Source organism: Triturus cristatus, chromosome 3_1, assembly GCF_964204655.1.
Source record: "Triturus cristatus chromosome 3_1, aTriCri1.1, whole genome shotgun sequence".
Classification (NCBI taxonomy): domain Eukaryota; kingdom Metazoa; phylum Chordata; class Amphibia; order Caudata; family Salamandridae; genus Triturus; species Triturus cristatus.
Window position 1 is genome coordinate 351,959,228 of NC_140583.1, and position 18,745 is coordinate 351,977,972.

At 43.2% G+C, this 18,745-nt stretch overlaps 1 protein-coding gene across 3 annotated transcripts in view; it reads right to left on the minus strand.

Moving 5' to 3' along the window:
• The window catches only part of APBA2 (amyloid beta precursor protein binding family A member 2), a 1,094,297-nt gene that overhangs the window by 177,346 nt on the left and 898,206 nt on the right, over positions 1–18,745 (minus strand). For all 3 annotated transcript variants that reach the window (XM_085644084.1, XM_085644086.1, XM_085644085.1), the window contains one exon: positions 14,442–14,654. In XM_085644084.1, the coding sequence (XP_085500210.1) occupies positions 14,442–14,654 (213 nt within the window). The remainder of the gene's footprint in view (positions 1–14,441; positions 14,655–18,745) is intronic.

Genomic DNA, 18,745 nt, shown 5'->3' on the forward strand with positions numbered 1-18,745 from the left:
TGGTAAACTTGGTAAGATTGGTCCACACCTGTTTGACATATTTAATTTACCTATCAGTCGTTTGTACAGTGGTATCCCATATACCCAGGGCCAGTAAATTAAATGCTACTGGTGGACTTGCAGAGCTGGTTGCCCCACCCATTAAAGTAGCCTTTCAAACCTGTCTCAGGCGCTGCCACTGCAGAGCCTGCGCGCGCAGTTTACTGCCGCCGTGATGTGGTACATAAAGTCGTTGCCACATCTGTAACTCCCCTTTTACTACATATCAGTCACCCCTAAGGTAGGCCTTAGCTAGCCCTATGGGCAGGGTGCGGTGTAGGCAAAAGCTAGGACGTGTGCCTAAGCTATATGGGACGTCCTGGTAGTGACAAACAGCCTATTTGGTTTTTCAGTGCTGTGCGGCTGCCCTCTCATAGGGATGCATTGGCGATTCCCTGATATATGCTTCAGTGGTATTTCCTGACATGAGAGGGGTAGAGTGATCAAGTTTGGTATGTTTGGAATAGTAGTGATAAATCCTGCTTATTGATGAAAACTGATTTATTATTACTATTTTAAGAAATGCCACTTTTAGAAGTAGGCATTTCTGTGTGCTATGTGTCTTTATGCCTGCCTGATGTGTATTGACCATCTGGTTCTGACTGACAGGGGGAGAGGGGATGTGCATTCCCTCCAGCCAGTCCCTGGGGAATCGAGGTGTGCCCTGTCTTGCCTGGGTGACTCAGCGCTATGCTGAATAGACCTCGGATTAATTTAGAGTAGCGGGAGGGGTTTCCCTTGGCACCTGGATAGGCCTGGTCTGCATTTGGAGTGTTGGGAGGAGTAGCACCTGCACCTGAATAGGGCTATGTCTGCCCTCCACAATGATGGCTCAGCCCCCCCTGTGGTGTGTCTAGACCCAGGGCTCACACTTTGATTGGAGGTTGTTGTGCACTGTAAGTATATTTTTTAAGTGCCTCAGAACGTATAGTTTCTTACCTGTCAGTGTAGTTTTGCAGCTTGAAATCTTTCTGGATTCACTATGCTGTGCATTATTCCGCCATCTTGTGGTTGGGTCCGGAAACGTAGTATCTTCTCTCTCTTTTTTTCCGTGACCCAGGTGGGCAGCGACGTCCCACCATTTGGTGTCCTTTGTGATGTCAGCGCGCTTCCTGCGGAATCTCCCAACTTTGGTCGCCATCTTCAGATTCTTTTTTCTTGTCTTGAGTTAATCCTGTCTTCTCTGTTATTTTGTAAGTCTTGTTTATCATTAACCCTTTACCTCCTGTCTCATCTTTCTGGCGGAGGAGGGTGGGTTCGCTAGTGAATCCAGAAAGTCTTCAAGCTGCAAAACCACAGCGACAGGTAAGAAACTATACGTTTTGCAGCGTGAATCTTTCTGGATTCACTATGCTGTGCATAGTCTTTGTAGCGGTTTGTCCTTATTGTGGTGGCTGGGTAGAAGATGAGCACTGATTACTGAATATGTGTTGTAAGACCTTCTGTCCCACTTGCGCTTCTTTGTTCATTTGAATATCCACACAGTAGTGCTTAGTGAACGTATGCACTGAAGACCATGTTGCCGCTTGGCAAATATCTTGGATAGGTGTGTTCGCTAGAGTGAGCCTGAGCTGCTCCATGTAACTGTTGTCCTGCCTGCTTGTGGCCGAGTTGAATTGTCTGCGCAATCCATCGTGCAATGGTATTCTTGCTGACTGGTCGTCCCAGAAAACTGCTTGCGAAGGCGACAAAGAACTGTTTTGTTTTCCTGCATTCCTTTGTCCTTTCCATATAGTGCATCACAGCCCTTCTGGCGTCTAGTGTGTGTAGAGCCCTTTCTGTTTTTGTGGTCGGTTTTTGGAAAAAACTTGGTATTTGGATTGTTTGGTTAATATGGATGCGAGACACCACGTTTGGCATGAAGTGTGGGTCCATCCTCATTACAATCCTGTCCTTGCGTATTTGTAAGTAGGGCTCTTGGAGTGTGAGCGCTTGCAACTCACTTACTCTTTGTAGTGACGTGATGCCACTAAGAAGGCCGTCTTTAGTGTGAGCATGTGCAGTGTAGCCTTGTGAATAGGTTCAAAGGGTGCCTTCATCAATTGAGTAAGCACTACGTTGAGGTTCCATGCTGGTGCTGGCATCCTCTTTGGGGGGACGATTCTCTTGGCCCCTTTCAAGAACCTCTTCACCACTTGAGAGGTGAAGAAACTTTTTTCGGTTTCTCCTCTTGTGTAGGCCACCACCGCAGTCAAGTGCACCCTCAGGGATGTGTAGCTTAATCCGCTTTGTAGCAGGTGCGTTAAGTACTTTAGTACTGTTGATTCCCTTGTGACCTTCCGTTGTAGCTTCTCCTTGATGCACCATAGGGAGTATCTCTTCCATTTTGCTATGTAGAACTTTCTTGTGGTAGGCCTCCTTGCTTCCCTGAGTACTGCCATAGTACTTGGTGGTAGTTTTAGGTGTGCAAATTCTAGGTCTTCAGGAGCCATGCTGCTAGGCTGAGTCCCTCTGGTTCTGGGTGAAGCACCCTTCTATTCTGCATTGTTAACAGGTCCCTTGTTCTTGGGATCCAACAACAAGGACCTGGCAATAATCAGCACTTTTCATCAATTTGTGTATGTAGATACGTAGGATTACTTATAGGGGATATGTTTATCTGTTCCCCCTAAATCAGTAGTTCTTTTAATGAACTCTGACCTAATCCCCTGTGCCTTAAAAATTGGTATTTTATAATTCCCACAGTGGGGAGAAAAACCAGTCGACAGTCAGATCACTCAACCAGCACCAATCAGCATTAAAAAGTGTACATATCACAAAAATAGCGAGGTGCAGGAAAAAGTGTAGAGAAATGAGGGGACGATTGACCACACGCATTTACAGCGTAAATGATGAAGGTGTGAGCAACAGAGGTACTTGCAGAAGGGGAGAAAAGTGTAAATAATATACACCCCTGACATATGCACTATAAGTACTGGGGCTGTGACCCCATGTGAGTTGAGCTTACTTGGAACTGAAACTGTGTGGGACTTATAACGAGGGGCTGTAGGGCTGGCAGAAGGAACCTCCACTTGCACTTACTTGGTGTGCTGATCTGGAGCCTGCTGGGCTACTGGAAGAACTTCAACCTTGCTGAAGAACCCTGATGTGCTGGCCTGCTTGCCTGCACCCTACTCCCTGAGCGTGCTCCAAGTGTTTCACAGGGAGCAGAGTGCTGCCCCTGCCTCAGCTAGTCAGCATGTAGTAAAGCGGTGCTCAGCTTCTGGGCTTATTTGGGAGCACCTCGTTCTGGTCAGCAGAGCCCGAGGCGAGGGCTCATCATTACGCAAAGTGTGCGCGTAGTGCTTCATTTCGCCATTGTTGCAGTCCACCGATGCGGTGTGAACGCCATGGTTTTACCTGCATTTTTTATACTTGGAAGAGCACCTTTTGTGGCCACCAGGAGGCGTGTGGCGAGCACAGTGACCTTTCCCTTTGTCCCAGGGAAAGTGTCAGAGGAGCGCTTTCTGCTTCCCGCAAGTGTGGGCAGTACTGCACCCTCTCGGTAAAAGATCCTGAAGGAATGGGAGGGGAGAGCTAGGGGAAAGAAGCACTCTCCCTTACCCTGCTGGTAGTTGCCATGGTGATGAAGCCGCCAAACCTGTCAGACTCTGCTCCGTAGCCAGAAGAGAAACCGGAAGTCAGGCAAAGGATGCTTGGTTGTGGGCGGGGCACCCGTAAGGAAGACGAGAGCCCCGCGTGTCTATTAAGTCTGGTGGTGGGCCGGGCCAGCAGCGAGATCGAGCCAGAGCCTCGTGGGCTCGGTGGATACACAAGGAGGGGTGTTCCCCGCAACACGAGTAGGGGTGCACGAGTGAGACCTTGACATAGGCCCCGCCCCTCGAGTCAGGATCACTTTCCCTCTCCTAGGCTGGTCGGGACTGAACCTCCTGATTGCGGGCAGCAGCCACTTCACTCACAGCATCAGGGGCTTTATTTGGCCAGGACAGGATATGTTGCACCTCCACCTTTACTTGTGACGTTGTGCCCCAAAACGGGGTGAGACCTCAAGGGAGGCTCCCGGGGATGAAGACTGCTGCATTTCCTGTTGTAGGCGGGCACATGGCCCGGAAGCCTACACAAAAGACACCAGATACCCTAAAGGAGAGTGCATGTGTCACGCTGAGGGGTGCTCATGTAGTAGTGTGAGCACCTTATGAGTGGTTAGGGTGGTGCACTGTGGCTATGGTTTCTTCCCCTAATGCTTTTGCCTAAATGTTTGCACTGCCACTAGAGGGCTGTGGTGCACGACTGATGTTGGTGCTGGATATCATTAGGGTGCACAAATGTATCTTGGGGGACTTATGTGCCTATGGCCTCATCTGACACAAAGTGATTTGTGATACAAAGTGATTTGTGATACAAAGTGATTTGTGATACAAAGTGATTTGTGATTTATGTAATGTTTATGACGGTGGCCTGTTTGGCCAAGTGGTTTATGTAATCCCTGTGAAGTCATGACAAGTGCCTAGTGGCACGGTGAAATATGTGATTGTGTTCTAATGTGTGTTTATCGATAATACAAAGGCTATTTTTATATAACCGTGTGTGGAGTTTCTTTTGTGGTATGCTTAATGTGTCACTGCTGTACGAGTGTGTTGCTTAAACGCTTTACACATTGCCTCTGGGATAAGCCTGACTGCTCTGCCAAGCTACCAAGGGGGTAAGCAGGGGTTATCTTCAGCATGTAACTCCCGTACCCTGACTAGAGTGGTGGGTTCTGCCTGGCTTAGGTGCATACCCTACCCAACGAGAAACCCCATTTCTAACAGTTGGGAAACCAAAGTTGAGCACTGCACTCCCTTTGTTTCTTTCTGAGAAGAGAGTGTTCCATGTGTGGTGATTGGCCGTTCCCATGTAACCACCAATGGGGTCTGATCAAAATCCCTTTCTACAAAGAACAGTAGGGGGGATTTGCACCAAAATCCTACGCCTCCTGGAGGTGGGCACAACAAGGTGAGTGAAGCAAGATGTTCATCTAGGAATGAACTTTAGAGGCCAACAAAAGAGTGGTACATGAGCCACAGAGAAGTGGAAGAAGAAGTTGATGGTAGATAGACTGTAAAGGGGATTGCATGCGAGCTAAGATTACTGTTCTATTCTAGGATGGTTTTGGTGTAGATGGGGTGGAAGTGTGGTATTGACAGTGGTAATGTAGTGACGGGGTGGTGTTGTTGTTTTGTTTTCTACAGAATCATGTTTAGGAAGTTGCCAATAACTCTGCCAATAACATTAAATGTAGAGAGCAAACGGTGGCAGTACACTGCATTATTTGTGCCATCAAATTGTCGCTTTTTATTGAGGTTTTAGAAAGTATTGTTGGCAGTAATTGGCCATCATATTTCAGTGCTCATATTTCACCACAGCATCCCTCACTAAGTTATAATGAGGGCCATGTTTGTTTTGGTACTTCTAGACAAGACCACCCTGTATCTCCTTTATCCTTAGTTCCTTCTTCAAGCTAGCTCACTGTTCTTTGTCTCAACTGGAAATATCAAACCAGTTTTTGATTTCTGCTCCTAAAATACTTATCCCTGTCGTACCTTTTTAGAGTGCCACAGCCTCGGCTGCCAAAGCTCATTGCCCTCAGATTACTAATATGGTTAATGTGCTTTTTTCCTGACATTATTTATTTTTCCCAGGAATTCAAATAATACCTCCTCAACATATTTGATGATTTGCTAGGTTCCTACCAGTATCTTGTTTCATATCCTAAGGCACTGATTTCAAAGTCATTTACGCATGGATGGCTTTTTGTGCCCTATGTCCTGGCCCCTGGATCAGCAGTTCTCTGTTACAGAATATTTGCATGTTCCTGACAGCGTGTGTTCCTCATCAGTAATCCTATGTGTGCTATCACTCCATAAGATGTATATATGTAAATATACATATCTATCTATGTAAATAGATTACGGTAATCACCTTAAAGTACTGTGACTTAATACATTTCAATAATTTGTTTGAAGTTGGGTCCAGCTAGAGTGACGTATAGCATTAAATATTATGCAAAACACAGACAGACAGAAAAACACGCCTTGAACGAAACACACGCTCTTTAATCACAACAAATCTGTAGTGATTAATTAAAAATGTTATTATAGTGCAATCTTCAAATGAATACATTATCCAGTTATTGGTCTACAGGCTTATCTCCCTGAACGTGACTTTGGTCCAATGTATGATGGCAGCATCAAGGTGTGGTCCTTTAACAAAACAAGTTTACATTTACTCCCTGCTTTAATGCATCTAATCCCACAGCAAAATCACACCTTCCAAGCACACATTCAACAACATATTTACCACCTTCTGCTGTAAATTAGCATCACATATCACACCACTCTTTAATGAGCACAGATTCAGCAGATGCAAAAACTACTTTTAAACGCAGCATATGGCAATGTATTCTTTTCCTTCGCGGGTGTGTGCGTAGATCTGAATTTTGTTAACGCATCACAGCATTCTTTATGTTAACTAATGGAAGGTCATTTTGCAGTGACACGTTTTAAAGATTCTTTTGCTGGGGGAGCTGTGCTCATCCCAGAAAGATCTCTTGTCTGCTATAACTCTTGTACAACAAGTGTCTCTTCCTTTTAAGCTCGTGTGGTGAAATCCAGGATTTGTCTTTTGTAAAATGCTGGATTCAAAGTTAATTAAAGGGTCACTAATGAGCACGTTGTAAAGTTAGTGGAATACATGAGTGTCCTCACTGGGATAGTAAAACGTCCTGGTAGCCAGGCTTGTTGCAATAACCAAAGGTATTTATTAGGAAAGCAAGATACAGGACAAGCTGCAGCCAGCAACTGACCCTCTCACTTACTTGTTCCAGGTTCCACCTCAGACACAGTTCTCACGGTGGCACCTGCTCTGGCTTGTGAGCACAGAACCTAACAGAGAGCTCTTGCTTGCAATAATCTCTGGGAGATTAAGCGGACAGGTTGTTTCTCCTGTGTCCTGATAGCTGTAAGGCGAAAGCATTCAGAGATTATTTGGCATCACCTGAAAACCCAATTTCTTGTCTAAAATTACCTTTGGAGAATATCTAGAAATGTGACTCACAGCACTTTCTGTCACATGGCACTGGCCATGTGGGAATCTAGCACTGGCCACATGTGAATGATGTCAAAGAGGGATCTATGTGCACGTGCCAAGCAATAGTTTCTATTTCCATTAAAAGCAGTTCTCTTCGCTAATATTCATCCACTGGATGAAGATCACAGATCAGCCGCATGCGCCAAGCGTTTCTCTCTACAAGGAATCTTTGAGAGACTAGATTCCCAGTAGCTATCTTGGCCAGGCAAGAAAAGGCATCTGGGATTTAGAAGACAAAAACTGAACTAGCTTAGCTGTACCTACAGGAAGTATGGTGGAACTAGCCCAGTCAAAAATCCTAACAATCCATAATAGAGAGTGTCCTATTTTATGTCAAACTGCAGACCACACGTCCTTGAATATTCTTTAATGTACATGTAGCCTCCATGCCAGCTAAAGAGCTTTGTGCTCACCTGAGGTCCTCCGGGACTGAAGATTGCTCTCAGAGCATGGCTAACAGCTTCTTCAATCCACGCCTAGAAACATGAGCACTAGGACTACTGTGCTAATGAGGATTAGATGCCTGTAAGGCCTTAGTACTTAGAAGCTGTTCATGCAGCACATCTTAGAATGTGTCTTGGTGAGAGCAGATAAAAGATCCTCATAAACTGGAGTAGTTGCGGCTGGGGATATTACCAGAAACATGCTTGGAAGTGAAAGTTGTCCCAATTCTGATGTCACAATGGCACAAAACTTTGAAAAAAATAAGAACCATCAATCTGACTTATGCGTCAAACTACATTTGACCATACCTCTACATAGCACTCTCTTACAAAAGCAAACAGCTTAATGTGTCACTGAGGATACAATTTCATAGTCTTAAACTAGACAAGCATCTGCAAAGAGTGACTATAACAAAAATATAGACCTTGAAGCAGACGAATCCAGTCACCATGTTCCTAGTTCCAGATTTTGGCTGCAGCTTCTTGTGCATAAAGTTATTGTATTACTCTGAGATAGCTTTAATGAAATCATGCACCATGGCAACACAAGGCCATGGAAACGTATTTCGATACTCGCTTTGACCCGCATCACTTGAGGAAACAGAATTTCTCAGATTTCTGCAATGGCCTCTAGTGAACATTATAAAAATGGTGCTTGTTGTTTCAGCTCCACCAGCACTTTATGCAAGTTTGAACTCTGATGTCAACCAAGCAACCATAAGAAGTGTCAACAGGAACCATGGATATACCTTGAACTATCTTGGTCATTTAGTAGAGAGGCTTAGGTGTTGTGTGAGCTTCATGAGAATATATCAAACACTTATCCTACCAGGTTTCCTCGTGAACTTGACTTCATAACTTTGATCTAAAGGTATTAGATTATGTGCAAAAACATCATTGTTTTAACAATTAGTTTTACAGATAATAAGGTGTCCTGTTCAACTACGGTGTTTCATACGTTCCAACCACCAGACTGCAATATTAACAAATATTAACAATGACTTGCATAGTTATGAATGAGGAATGCTCATAGTTACGTACTTGCAAATTGGACCTCTTTATTCGCAATCTTTTTGTTTATTTTATGGCGACAGTTTTCAGAAAATGTAAAGAATGAGCAAAAGACTACTAAACCTACTGAGACACGTCAATAAGGGATTCGGGTGGCTCAGTGGACTGCAGGGGCCTGTGTTCGACCTCATGGTCACAGGCTCAAATTCTGGAGGGTCCACTCAGCCTGTCATCCATCTGAGGTCGATAAAGTAAGTACCATTGAGATGGGTAACAATAAACATCTGTTATTCAGCACCAAGATGCCTAGAGGTGAACGTGCGCTTCACAAATACACATGCTATGTTATTTTATAATATGGCCCTTGTAAAAGTGACCTGAGTGTTCAGTCAATGAGTACAAATGCGATACAGACCAAGAACTAGTTAACAAAGGTGGGCTTAAATGCTTCTATTGTCTCACTGCGTCCGCCACCCTTGACCAATGCCACCACCAAACCATCAAATAAAAATACAGTAGTATAACACACAATTATACAAATGAACAATCTATGATGGTGTAACAAAAAAATGTAACTAGCTTGTGCTTCCATATGGTAGCAGATGAAAGACACTGAACATTAGACGTATTAAAAGAAGTGCAATCTAACAATCCTTTTTAGGATTTTGCATGTAAATTGAAGTGTCTGTCAGTTAGAACCAGCGCTGTAGAAGTCAGAGTGAGCCTTTCTGGACTGCATGAACTACTCAAACTTAGCAATTCCCAAAAAGATTTTCACACTTATATCCTGTTCATGACAAAGGTTGCAAATCGACACCAGAAGGTCTCCAACCTCACTTTGGTGAAAATGTACAACTTCTTCTGAGACAGACATCCACAGAGAAGTCTCATATGACATGTTGAGTGCCTCGTGCCAGAGCCCGTTGTGCTTGCATCCATAAGTTCAGTAAAATTATTGTTTTAGTGGTGTATAATATATAATAAAGATGTTTAATCACTGGTCTCTGTAATGCCTTTTCTGATTGGAGAATTAGTAATTCCATATTGCATGATCTATATGTGTGCATGTATTTCCTCATGCACAAATTTGCTAAACATGCGAAAATGCACTTGGTATGTTTTTTTTCTTAATGGAGAAAGTATTTTTTATTGTGAATTTTTTTTTTCTGTACATCTCCACCACTTTGGTGGTGTTCGCTTCCCCTTGTGGCTCATAAAAAGGATTTACTCCTGTCTTCGTCAAGTGTAAAGTTATGGCCATTTCCACAATGAAAAGGGATGGACATGAGTTTGAGAATATCTACGCGCGTCTTTTTGGGTAGGTGTACACAAACCAATGGGTAGTCTAGTCTTAGAATGCCAGTCGCTCCCAACAGCCAGCCCCTGTGAGTAGATGTACTGACATGAAAACCTTTATGAGAGTATATTCTCTTCCGAGTGTAAAACCAACTTTGTAAAATTCCAAAAGCAGTTTTAAACTGGTAGGAAAAGCTCTTTACATACGTAAGTTAAATGTAAACACATAGTTTGATGGACTGGGTCATCGTTTTTACAAATCTCTCAGTGGACAATACTGCCAAATGAATGAGTCTGAAAAAGGAGTGGTAGTAAGATCAACAGCCTTTTATGACAGTTTATTTTCCCTGAGATTTCTAGGGTTGTTGATAGAACAAACTTCGGGGGTTTCAAGAAATCTCTGTGAAGATCCACAAGGTAGGAGAGTGAGGTTTCACCTTTTCACAATTTAAGGGGCTGAGGCATGGTTCAATTATTGGTTCCTCAACTGAGGTTACAGGGCATTCTATGGACAGAACCCCAATATAACCAACATCACTTCAAATGTGGTCACACCGCTCTTGGTAACTGGGTGCAGATAACTAGTAGTGGTAAGAGAGATTTGTTGGCAAGAGCGCTCCTGGATAGTAACATGGACTTTGCCGAAATAGTTATTTAAAGTCATCAGTTGGCAGACTTTTCATTGGAATTCTAGCTCATGATCAGTTTGCTTCTTAAGGCTTTGGTGCACTCATTATGGATTCTCAAAAACTGGACTGGACTGAAGGGAGCGTAGGGGTGTCTGTACTAATGCCTCCCACGGACAGGATAAAGGGCCAGCCTTCCCAGGTACTCACTCTGGATGAGGCAGGCCAGATATGTGATTTCAGATAGACGCTGGCACTCAAAATATGTTAGGTAAGTGACAGAGCATTTTAACTGCCTCATACTTTCTCTTGTTAGATAACTTAAGTTGAAAATGCAACTTTAAATAGGATAAAAACCTATATGTTCCCACCTTGTGACATTATTCTCATGCTGGTACCAGACAATATTGATACAATTTAATAGAATGTGTGGCATTTAGGATTGCCTGTTGTCACAAAGGTAAGTGAGGGCTAGATTTATATTTAGATTCATCATCTTGATTTTCCACTTAATGTACAGAAAATGATATTCATTAACATGGAGCAGAACACAAAGGACTCCGGCTGACACCACGAAGATATCTTCCACGGTGCTAAGGGAGACACTCAGGTGTCTGCACTGCAGATTTCAGTAAAATGTGCATGCTTTCAGAATGCCTCTAGTGTTGCTTTATATGTTATGGTGCGTACCTTCATGCCCCAAATTACTGGCCACGGAACCTTTAGCAACGAACAGTAGAAAAAACAACCTGGCAGGCTTATGTAGCGCGCTCAACGTACAGATAGATCTACCGTCTGAACCAGTTCATCAAGCAAGGTGTATCCATGAATCATTCATGGGCTGTGCATTTGGTGAGATTGTCAGAATATGCAAAGGCAAGAGGAACTTTCCTGAACCTCGCTGTCTGAATAACTTTTACTTCTACAACCTACTTTCTTTTTTATTCACAAAACATAATTTCAGTGCCCTCCATAGAATGAAGTCAGCTACTGAATGTGCATCATATCAAAATTACTAGAACCTCTCTTGATAAAGGAGTACTAGACACTGCACCACACCGGGCCTCATTATGAGTGCTCCAGTATGGCGTATGTTACTGCTGCACCCCCAGACTTAATGATACCAGCTGGCAAAAGAGTGCGTATTTATTGCAGGCCGTATATACTCTGAGAATTTGCTGAGGAATTACAAGGGAATCAATAATCCTGTGTTTGATTTACCTGATAGTGCCTCATTCTCCCCTACAGTTTAAGGTTAGATCCATGATTCCCCAACAGACCTTACTAATTAGGCTGGTCACTATGTTATTGGTCCCATCAGGATTTCCAGGGTCCTCAGAACGAAGCCCTTTGAAGATACAGATGATAAATAGTGAATTTCATAGACATAGGTCTTAAGTAGGTACCACCAGAATCATTGCTAAATATCACCGGTAATTAGGAAATGTGGTATTTATGTTTTTATTTCTACTTTACTCCTGTTTTAATGACACAGATCCTAATATGTCTCTAGCTCTGTCTTATGTTCAACAATATAATTTTTCTATTGCTTCATTTTACCTTGAAGTGGTATCAATAAACAATGCATTTACAAGAATTATAACATACAATAAATAACATAAATATTTGTAGTCATTGTTCAGAATCAGAATAATTTTATTAATTTAGATCTCGTCAGAGATCAACAATATTTACAATAATACATTATTTCGAATAAAAGAAGTAAGTTTAAATAAGAACAATCTCAATGCAAGCCATAGCAATTATTAAATTACACAAAACAATTAAAAAAACTAATAATGATTTTAACAAACTAGTACATTAGGAGGTGACTTTGCCAATCAATGAATTCATAATTTGTAGCTATTTTATATTTTAAACACAAAGGTTTTATGTATTAATTTCTAGTTTCCACCACTATCACATTCCAACAAAAGCATACATGCTCACTATCTTAAGCCACCAGTGTAAAGGTCATACATCCCGGTCTTGGTTTGTTTATCGGAACTGATATCTCTTAAAATTATTTAGAGGTAAAATGTCTAGCCTTAAATTAAGTACAAATTGCCAAAAACTATGTTCCAGAGGAAACTTTACCTATCCTTGATTCTGCATAAAAGGATGTACTATCAGAGTAAGAATTATAACTTTCTAGAGACAAACAATGAGTAATATCACTAGTATAACTTATTCAACTGTAGCATTTTTTAGAAACAATTTAAGTTGTGCAGGTGTCCACGTCTGTAAGTGGTCAATCATACACTGTAATTGTGCAAGGGCAACATTGAGATTATTATTAAAAGTGTCATTTTGTGCTTTTTCATTAAAGGGTTCCGGCTTTCAGTAGTCTCATAAGATGCAGGTAAGAAGTTATTGTTAGACATCAGGCCACTTGCATAGTCCCTTGGGGTTGTAGAGAAAACTATGTGCTTGCCTTGTAACAGAATACACTTTAGAGCAGGTCCCTTGCGGCCCAAACGAAGGTGGAGTTTATTGACACTCCCTTCCTTTAAATACTTTGATTCACCGAAGAGCTGTTGCTTGGCTTTCGGTTTAGTGAACCTGGCTCCCCGCCCATTGCTTTTGGAATCCTGAAGTGATTGCCTCTCGCTACTCGGAGCTCTCCTGAGTTCCATTCCCTTTTGCCACAATCTTACCCTGCCCTCTAACTACCGAGATAACCTTTTTTTTTTTACAGCCCGCCTTTCCTTCTCCTCACACCCGGTTCCGGGTTTCCGCGGGCGTTTCCTTTTCTTTACTCGCGGCTGCACCTTTGTTTTTCTGCGCATGACGCTGCCGCGTTAGTGCTCCCGGGTAGATTTAAAGGCTACAATGTATCCCTGAGTAAGACGCGGCTGCGTTTGAAGAGTTTTGAGTGCAAGGATACTTTGTAACCTGCAGCCTCCGCCGAGCAATATTATCGGCAATTTCCTACACGCGCGGTTCGCGTTTCTTTTTATTTTTCTGTGTGACTAATGACCTTTACCTACACTCGCGTGGCGCGTTCCCTTTTATGTTTGATTGATAAATATACACTGCGCATTATTGTAGCTCAGTGTGTGATTCCTTTACTTTTTACGTTTAATCCAAAATAGGGTAAGCTTCTACCTTGCAATAGTAGAAGGCTTGCCCGCTCTTTCAGTGAACCCCCTTCTTGTTTTGGGGATACAACGTGCCTAATTATAAGCTCTGTTTAGCAACTGTAAAAGCGTTTTTTGGAGCCCGCATTTTTGTCCTTTCTCTACATTGAGGCTGTCGTCTACCTATCTTGGATCTACACTGTCTGCACTGCTGATCGTTGGAACCTACAAAGCCCCTGGAGGTGTCCAGCTGGTAAGGGACTGTGTGTCTGTTACGGGGCCAACTCTTAGTCTACTCTTGTAATCTAGAATTAAATGGGAAGGGAGGTAGTCTCCTAATGTTGCCCTTCTTGTTTCCTCTGTAGGTTTTCCTCATCTCTGGTCCATTAGAGGGAAGCAGCTGGGGGATTTGAGGTGTATTGTCCTGGCTTCTGATCCCCACACCTCCGATAGTCATTCTGAGAGGTGTGAGTATTTAGAATCTTCTCACTGATAGACAGGCTGTAGGAGTGTGGGGATATTCTCGTCGATCCCGTGGATTGAGCTTGGAAACACACCACAGGTCAGTGGCATCGGCAACAGTTATAAACTCATCTAATAACATTTGCCAGGGATATTGAATAGGCACTAGTAAGAGCAAGTTCTAGACACAAAGCTTAAACAGGAACTGCATGACTTAAAGAAATAATCTTCCGAAGGAACTTTCCTTCGTACGAATTTTGAACGGACTATTTACATCGCAGGCATTGTACTGAAAACCATCTCGGAGTAATCTGTAACTGTGAAGTGATGAGCACACTTTAGATTTTTAAAGGGCAAAGTGCCATGACAAATGCACACTTTTACATAGCATTTTGGTTTGACCTGCTGGTCTGTACCTTAATTATGCCTTGACATGTTGCAAGCGGAAGGCCAACTAAACTGGTGCCGTTGATGGACATGATCTGGTCTCCAATGCTCAGCTTCCCTGAGCGAGCTGCAGGCCCTCCGTTCATCATGTTTGCCAGGATTACAGTGGGTAGAATAGAGCCCCATCCAGATTCCACGATCACGACTCCTAGGATTTCTCCTTTGTGTTTCTCTACCTGTAGCTGCAAAACAGAGAATAATGGAGGAGTTACCAGTCAGTGGCATTTTATAACATCTGTCACTTGCACCCTTCAAGCATCAATTGTACTATTCAAAATTGTCAAACGTACTGGAGTATTTGTAGAACTCTGCACTTTGAGTCTAGAACAAAACTTTTACTTTTGAATTGTAACACTGCAAGTGTTGATAAAACTGCACTAAAACGCATATCATCTCATGCAAACATTGTTTATATGAGTAAAAACTACTGAATTTGTATAAAATGGAAAGTGATTACTTTTCTAAAGTTTGTATAATTCACAAATATTCTGCACTATGCTTTTTGCTGTGTTATATTTGATCATTTGTGTTTCGGCTCTAATGGTTGAGAAAATATTTATTGTCCTTAAATATTGCAGTTGTTCACTATGTGTGAATGAATCAATGCAAATGTATATAGTGCATAGCTACTTAAAGGCATCGTGGCACTAGAATTAGTACTATGAAAGAGGAGATATACAGAACGTATTGATGAAAGATAAGCCAGGTTTTAAGGGAGTGTGATCATGATGAGCTCTCAAGGATTATTTGAACATTCAACAAACAAAGAAAAGGGATTTCATTGTGAAGGCAAATACCCTTAGTTTGTCTATTTAAGTAAGTCTTCGTAATCCATGGAAAATTTGGACACCGTCTACGAAGAGTTGCAAAGCAAAGGGAGTTTACTTGGCTATGACAGAGAGAACATTGCACGACCTGGTTGCCATAATACCGTAACATCTTAATTTATGCCCTGCACTTCCGGTGATCTTGTTTCCCAAAGATGATATAAGAAAGTGAATTGTGACATCTGGGAACTACCACAGAGAATGGTGGGCTATCTTTTCAGACCTCACAGAAAGATAGTCATCTGTTTTCTGATCGTTGAGGGCAAGCAGGAATATTGTGGTAGAAGATGAAAGTCACAGAAGGAGGATTGTGATGGTAAAAATCTCAGTAAACCAAAAATGGGATGGATGCACCTCGATAACCGTCAGGATAGTGCGAACGCTTTGCAAGCTTGTTCATGTCTTTGCAACACAGAAAGGATTACACTGGCTGGCAGACAAGCAAAGGGTACATTTCAAGAGCCTTTTTTGACTCAAAGTATTTCATTGCTGTAGGATGTCGGAGCTTTCCAACCTCTCCCAGAAGAACTTCCCAGCCCACTCTGAAAATCGTTTCGCTGTTGCCCTGTTGAAAAAGAGAGAAAGTTCTAGAAGAGCTTGACTCTTGAGCGGAGGAAGATTTATAATCATCTGGCTTTCAGGATTGCTCTATAGCCTATTTTTTGCTGAAAAAAAACAGTTCTGGTTTGCTTGTTTTCTGGTTCAGGGAGGACCCGGTTTGGCAGTTTGGGTTGGACTTTTTCCATTGGAGGAAGGTCAAGACTGATTTGCATATAGCTGGGGCCAGACTGAGGTGTCACGGTGTGCAAAATAACAATGGAATGGGATGCGGCCTGAGGAATTACCAGTGCGGAGATTAATTCAAGCATTCCATTCATCACTTTTTGTATGCTTCCAGAAACATAGGATTGACTCTTGCGTACTCTACAAACATAGCTAATATATTTAGTCAGGTTCCTAGTCCCACTGATTTCAGACATCAGTCTTCATTTCTGTTCCAATGCAGGAAAAAAGGGGTCTTGTGTATTCCTCCCAGACAGTGACACAAAATGGGACTAGGTGTTGGCAGGAGGGGTCACCCTGCCGAGATGTGTGGGGTAGAGTTGTTCCCTGCCCTACTTACATTTCAAAGGAACTGCTTCAGCATACTTACAGAGAACATGACACCAGCCTAATGTCACCTCAGACCCCTTGGAGCCGGGGCAGAGAAGGGAAGGGCATTCCAGAATCAGATGTGAGTAGATATCTAGAGATTTTTCACACTTCAAAGCTGGCACCAGGTATAAGTACTGGACCGTCAAACCAACTCTTCAGTACACTCCTAGACATTATAGAGGAAGGACTGCCCTGCTGCCCGAGTCCTGCCCTCCTCTCTAAGAAAGAAGACTGGGTGTGCTCCCTTCATCCCAGGCAGGGCCGGACTGGGAACTAAAACCGGCCCTGGCAAAGTGCTCCGGGGATAGGGGATGCCGCCAAGCTCTTTGCCAGGGTCAGTTTTCAGCCGATTTGTTACAAGGCCGATTTTGCAGCTATGCTGCAAAACCGTCCCTGTAACAAAAACGGCCCCCAGGGGCCCAAAACCGGCCCCCACCCATGCAGCGCACCGGGGGATTGCCCGGTGCCCGCTACGGCCAGTCCGGCCCTGATCCCAGGCTAAGGAGAGGCAGCCAGCCCCCTCCCCCCCCCCCCCCCCGCTTTTACAGCCTTACTGTCAAAGGCATATGAAACACCTGCCCAAGAGTCTCTGGAAAGATATGCTCTTCTCTGCATGGGAAAAACTATCTGAAACGACATTGGCTACATCAATGTAAAACTTCCATCGAGAGTTCTCTCGTGCGCAGGTTTAACAGTGCACACTTGCATTCTCATAGCCCAAGCCAAAGATGATGGAGGAAAAATCCAGAGGCCAATTGTGCTCTGCTTGGAGCCCCGTGAAGGACATTTAGGAAGATAGCAGGATATGGCGAAGGTGATGCACCCAGTATGTTGAGCAGGCATCCCTGAGGAAAGAGGACGATGCCAGCTGCATGTCAGAAAGACAGATGAGATGCATTCTGTTCTCAAGCTTAAAACTTCAAAAGTTAACCCCAAGACACTGGAGGTGATGTGCCAGACTGATTGCTCTTATAGGAAGACCTCTTTTCCCCCTTACCTCATCTCTCTTACTGCTTTTCTAATTACCTTCCTTACTCTACCTCCTTTTCCTTTTTCTATAATTACAATATTTGTCTCTTTCTCTCGTCACTCTCTGTGCATGTCTCTGTTTCAGCACACCCTCTTTACCTCTCCTCTACCTCATTTTCTTTCTACCTCAGTCTAACAAACCTCTGATTCTACCGCATTTTGTACCTCTCTCTAACACTGTATCAATCTCACATCTCTCTACCTCAACTCTCTACTCCACCTCACAATTTATTTCCAAGTTTCACCCCATTCTACCTTTCTCTCTGCCTCACTTCACTGTTTATATTGCAATTATCTATAGTCCTCTCACTAACTCGCCTGTACACATTTGTGTCTCTTGTCCTTTATATCTAACTCATGCCTCTTTTTGCATTATCTCTCTCCTCATCCTCCCCAACCCCTCACTCTTTGTTTCCTTCTCTGTTTCTCAGTGGTGTAGCTAGAGTAGTTGCCACCTGTGGCGGTCCCTGCGGCCGCCACCCTTCGGCCATTTGTATGAGCAGTGGGGGGGATGTGTGTGCTGGCGATGCCGCAGGTAAGTGCAGAGTGAGGAAGGCCACCGCCCCAAAAATGTGTGCCGCCCAGGGTTGACCGCCTCCCCACCCCCTATTCCTAGGCCACTGCTGTTTCTCTTGCTTTATCGACCTTACCTACTGTGTACATCTTTTTCTTTACCTGATTCGTCCTTGTTCCTCCTCTCTTTAGGTTTCTTTCTGGCTACTTCTACTTTGCCTCTTTAGCTTATATCTCTCATCTTACTTATCTCTCTACCGTACCTTTATTTCTTCCCTGCTTCCTGTCATTTCTCTTAGTCAGCAGGAGGGCACTGTCTAACAAGAACAGTGTACACATAGAAAAAACAAGGCGGAGGAACAGGATTAGTGAGAAATGTATCAGATTCCACCGAACAGAATGTTGAAAATCCTCTGTGCAGTGCTTTGATTACACTGTTGCAGCAAGAATACCAATTGCAAAGGGGAATTTGTTTGTGGTTATAAATATCTGGCATTACTCTGTATATGTGGTAATTGAACAGTATGCGCCTGTCCGCTAAACATCCACAATGTCACTTCTTACAATGTCTTTCCTACAATGGATTATTGTTGCAAGACTAAATAAATCCATTCAAGCACAAAAAAACCTTCAACACACGAGGAGTACGGATCCAGACACATCGTTTTGAAACTCTCAAAGAATCTCAGAGCTGAAAAAAATATGGAAGCTGTCAAGTGACGGGCTATCGAGCTTTAAATACAAATCAC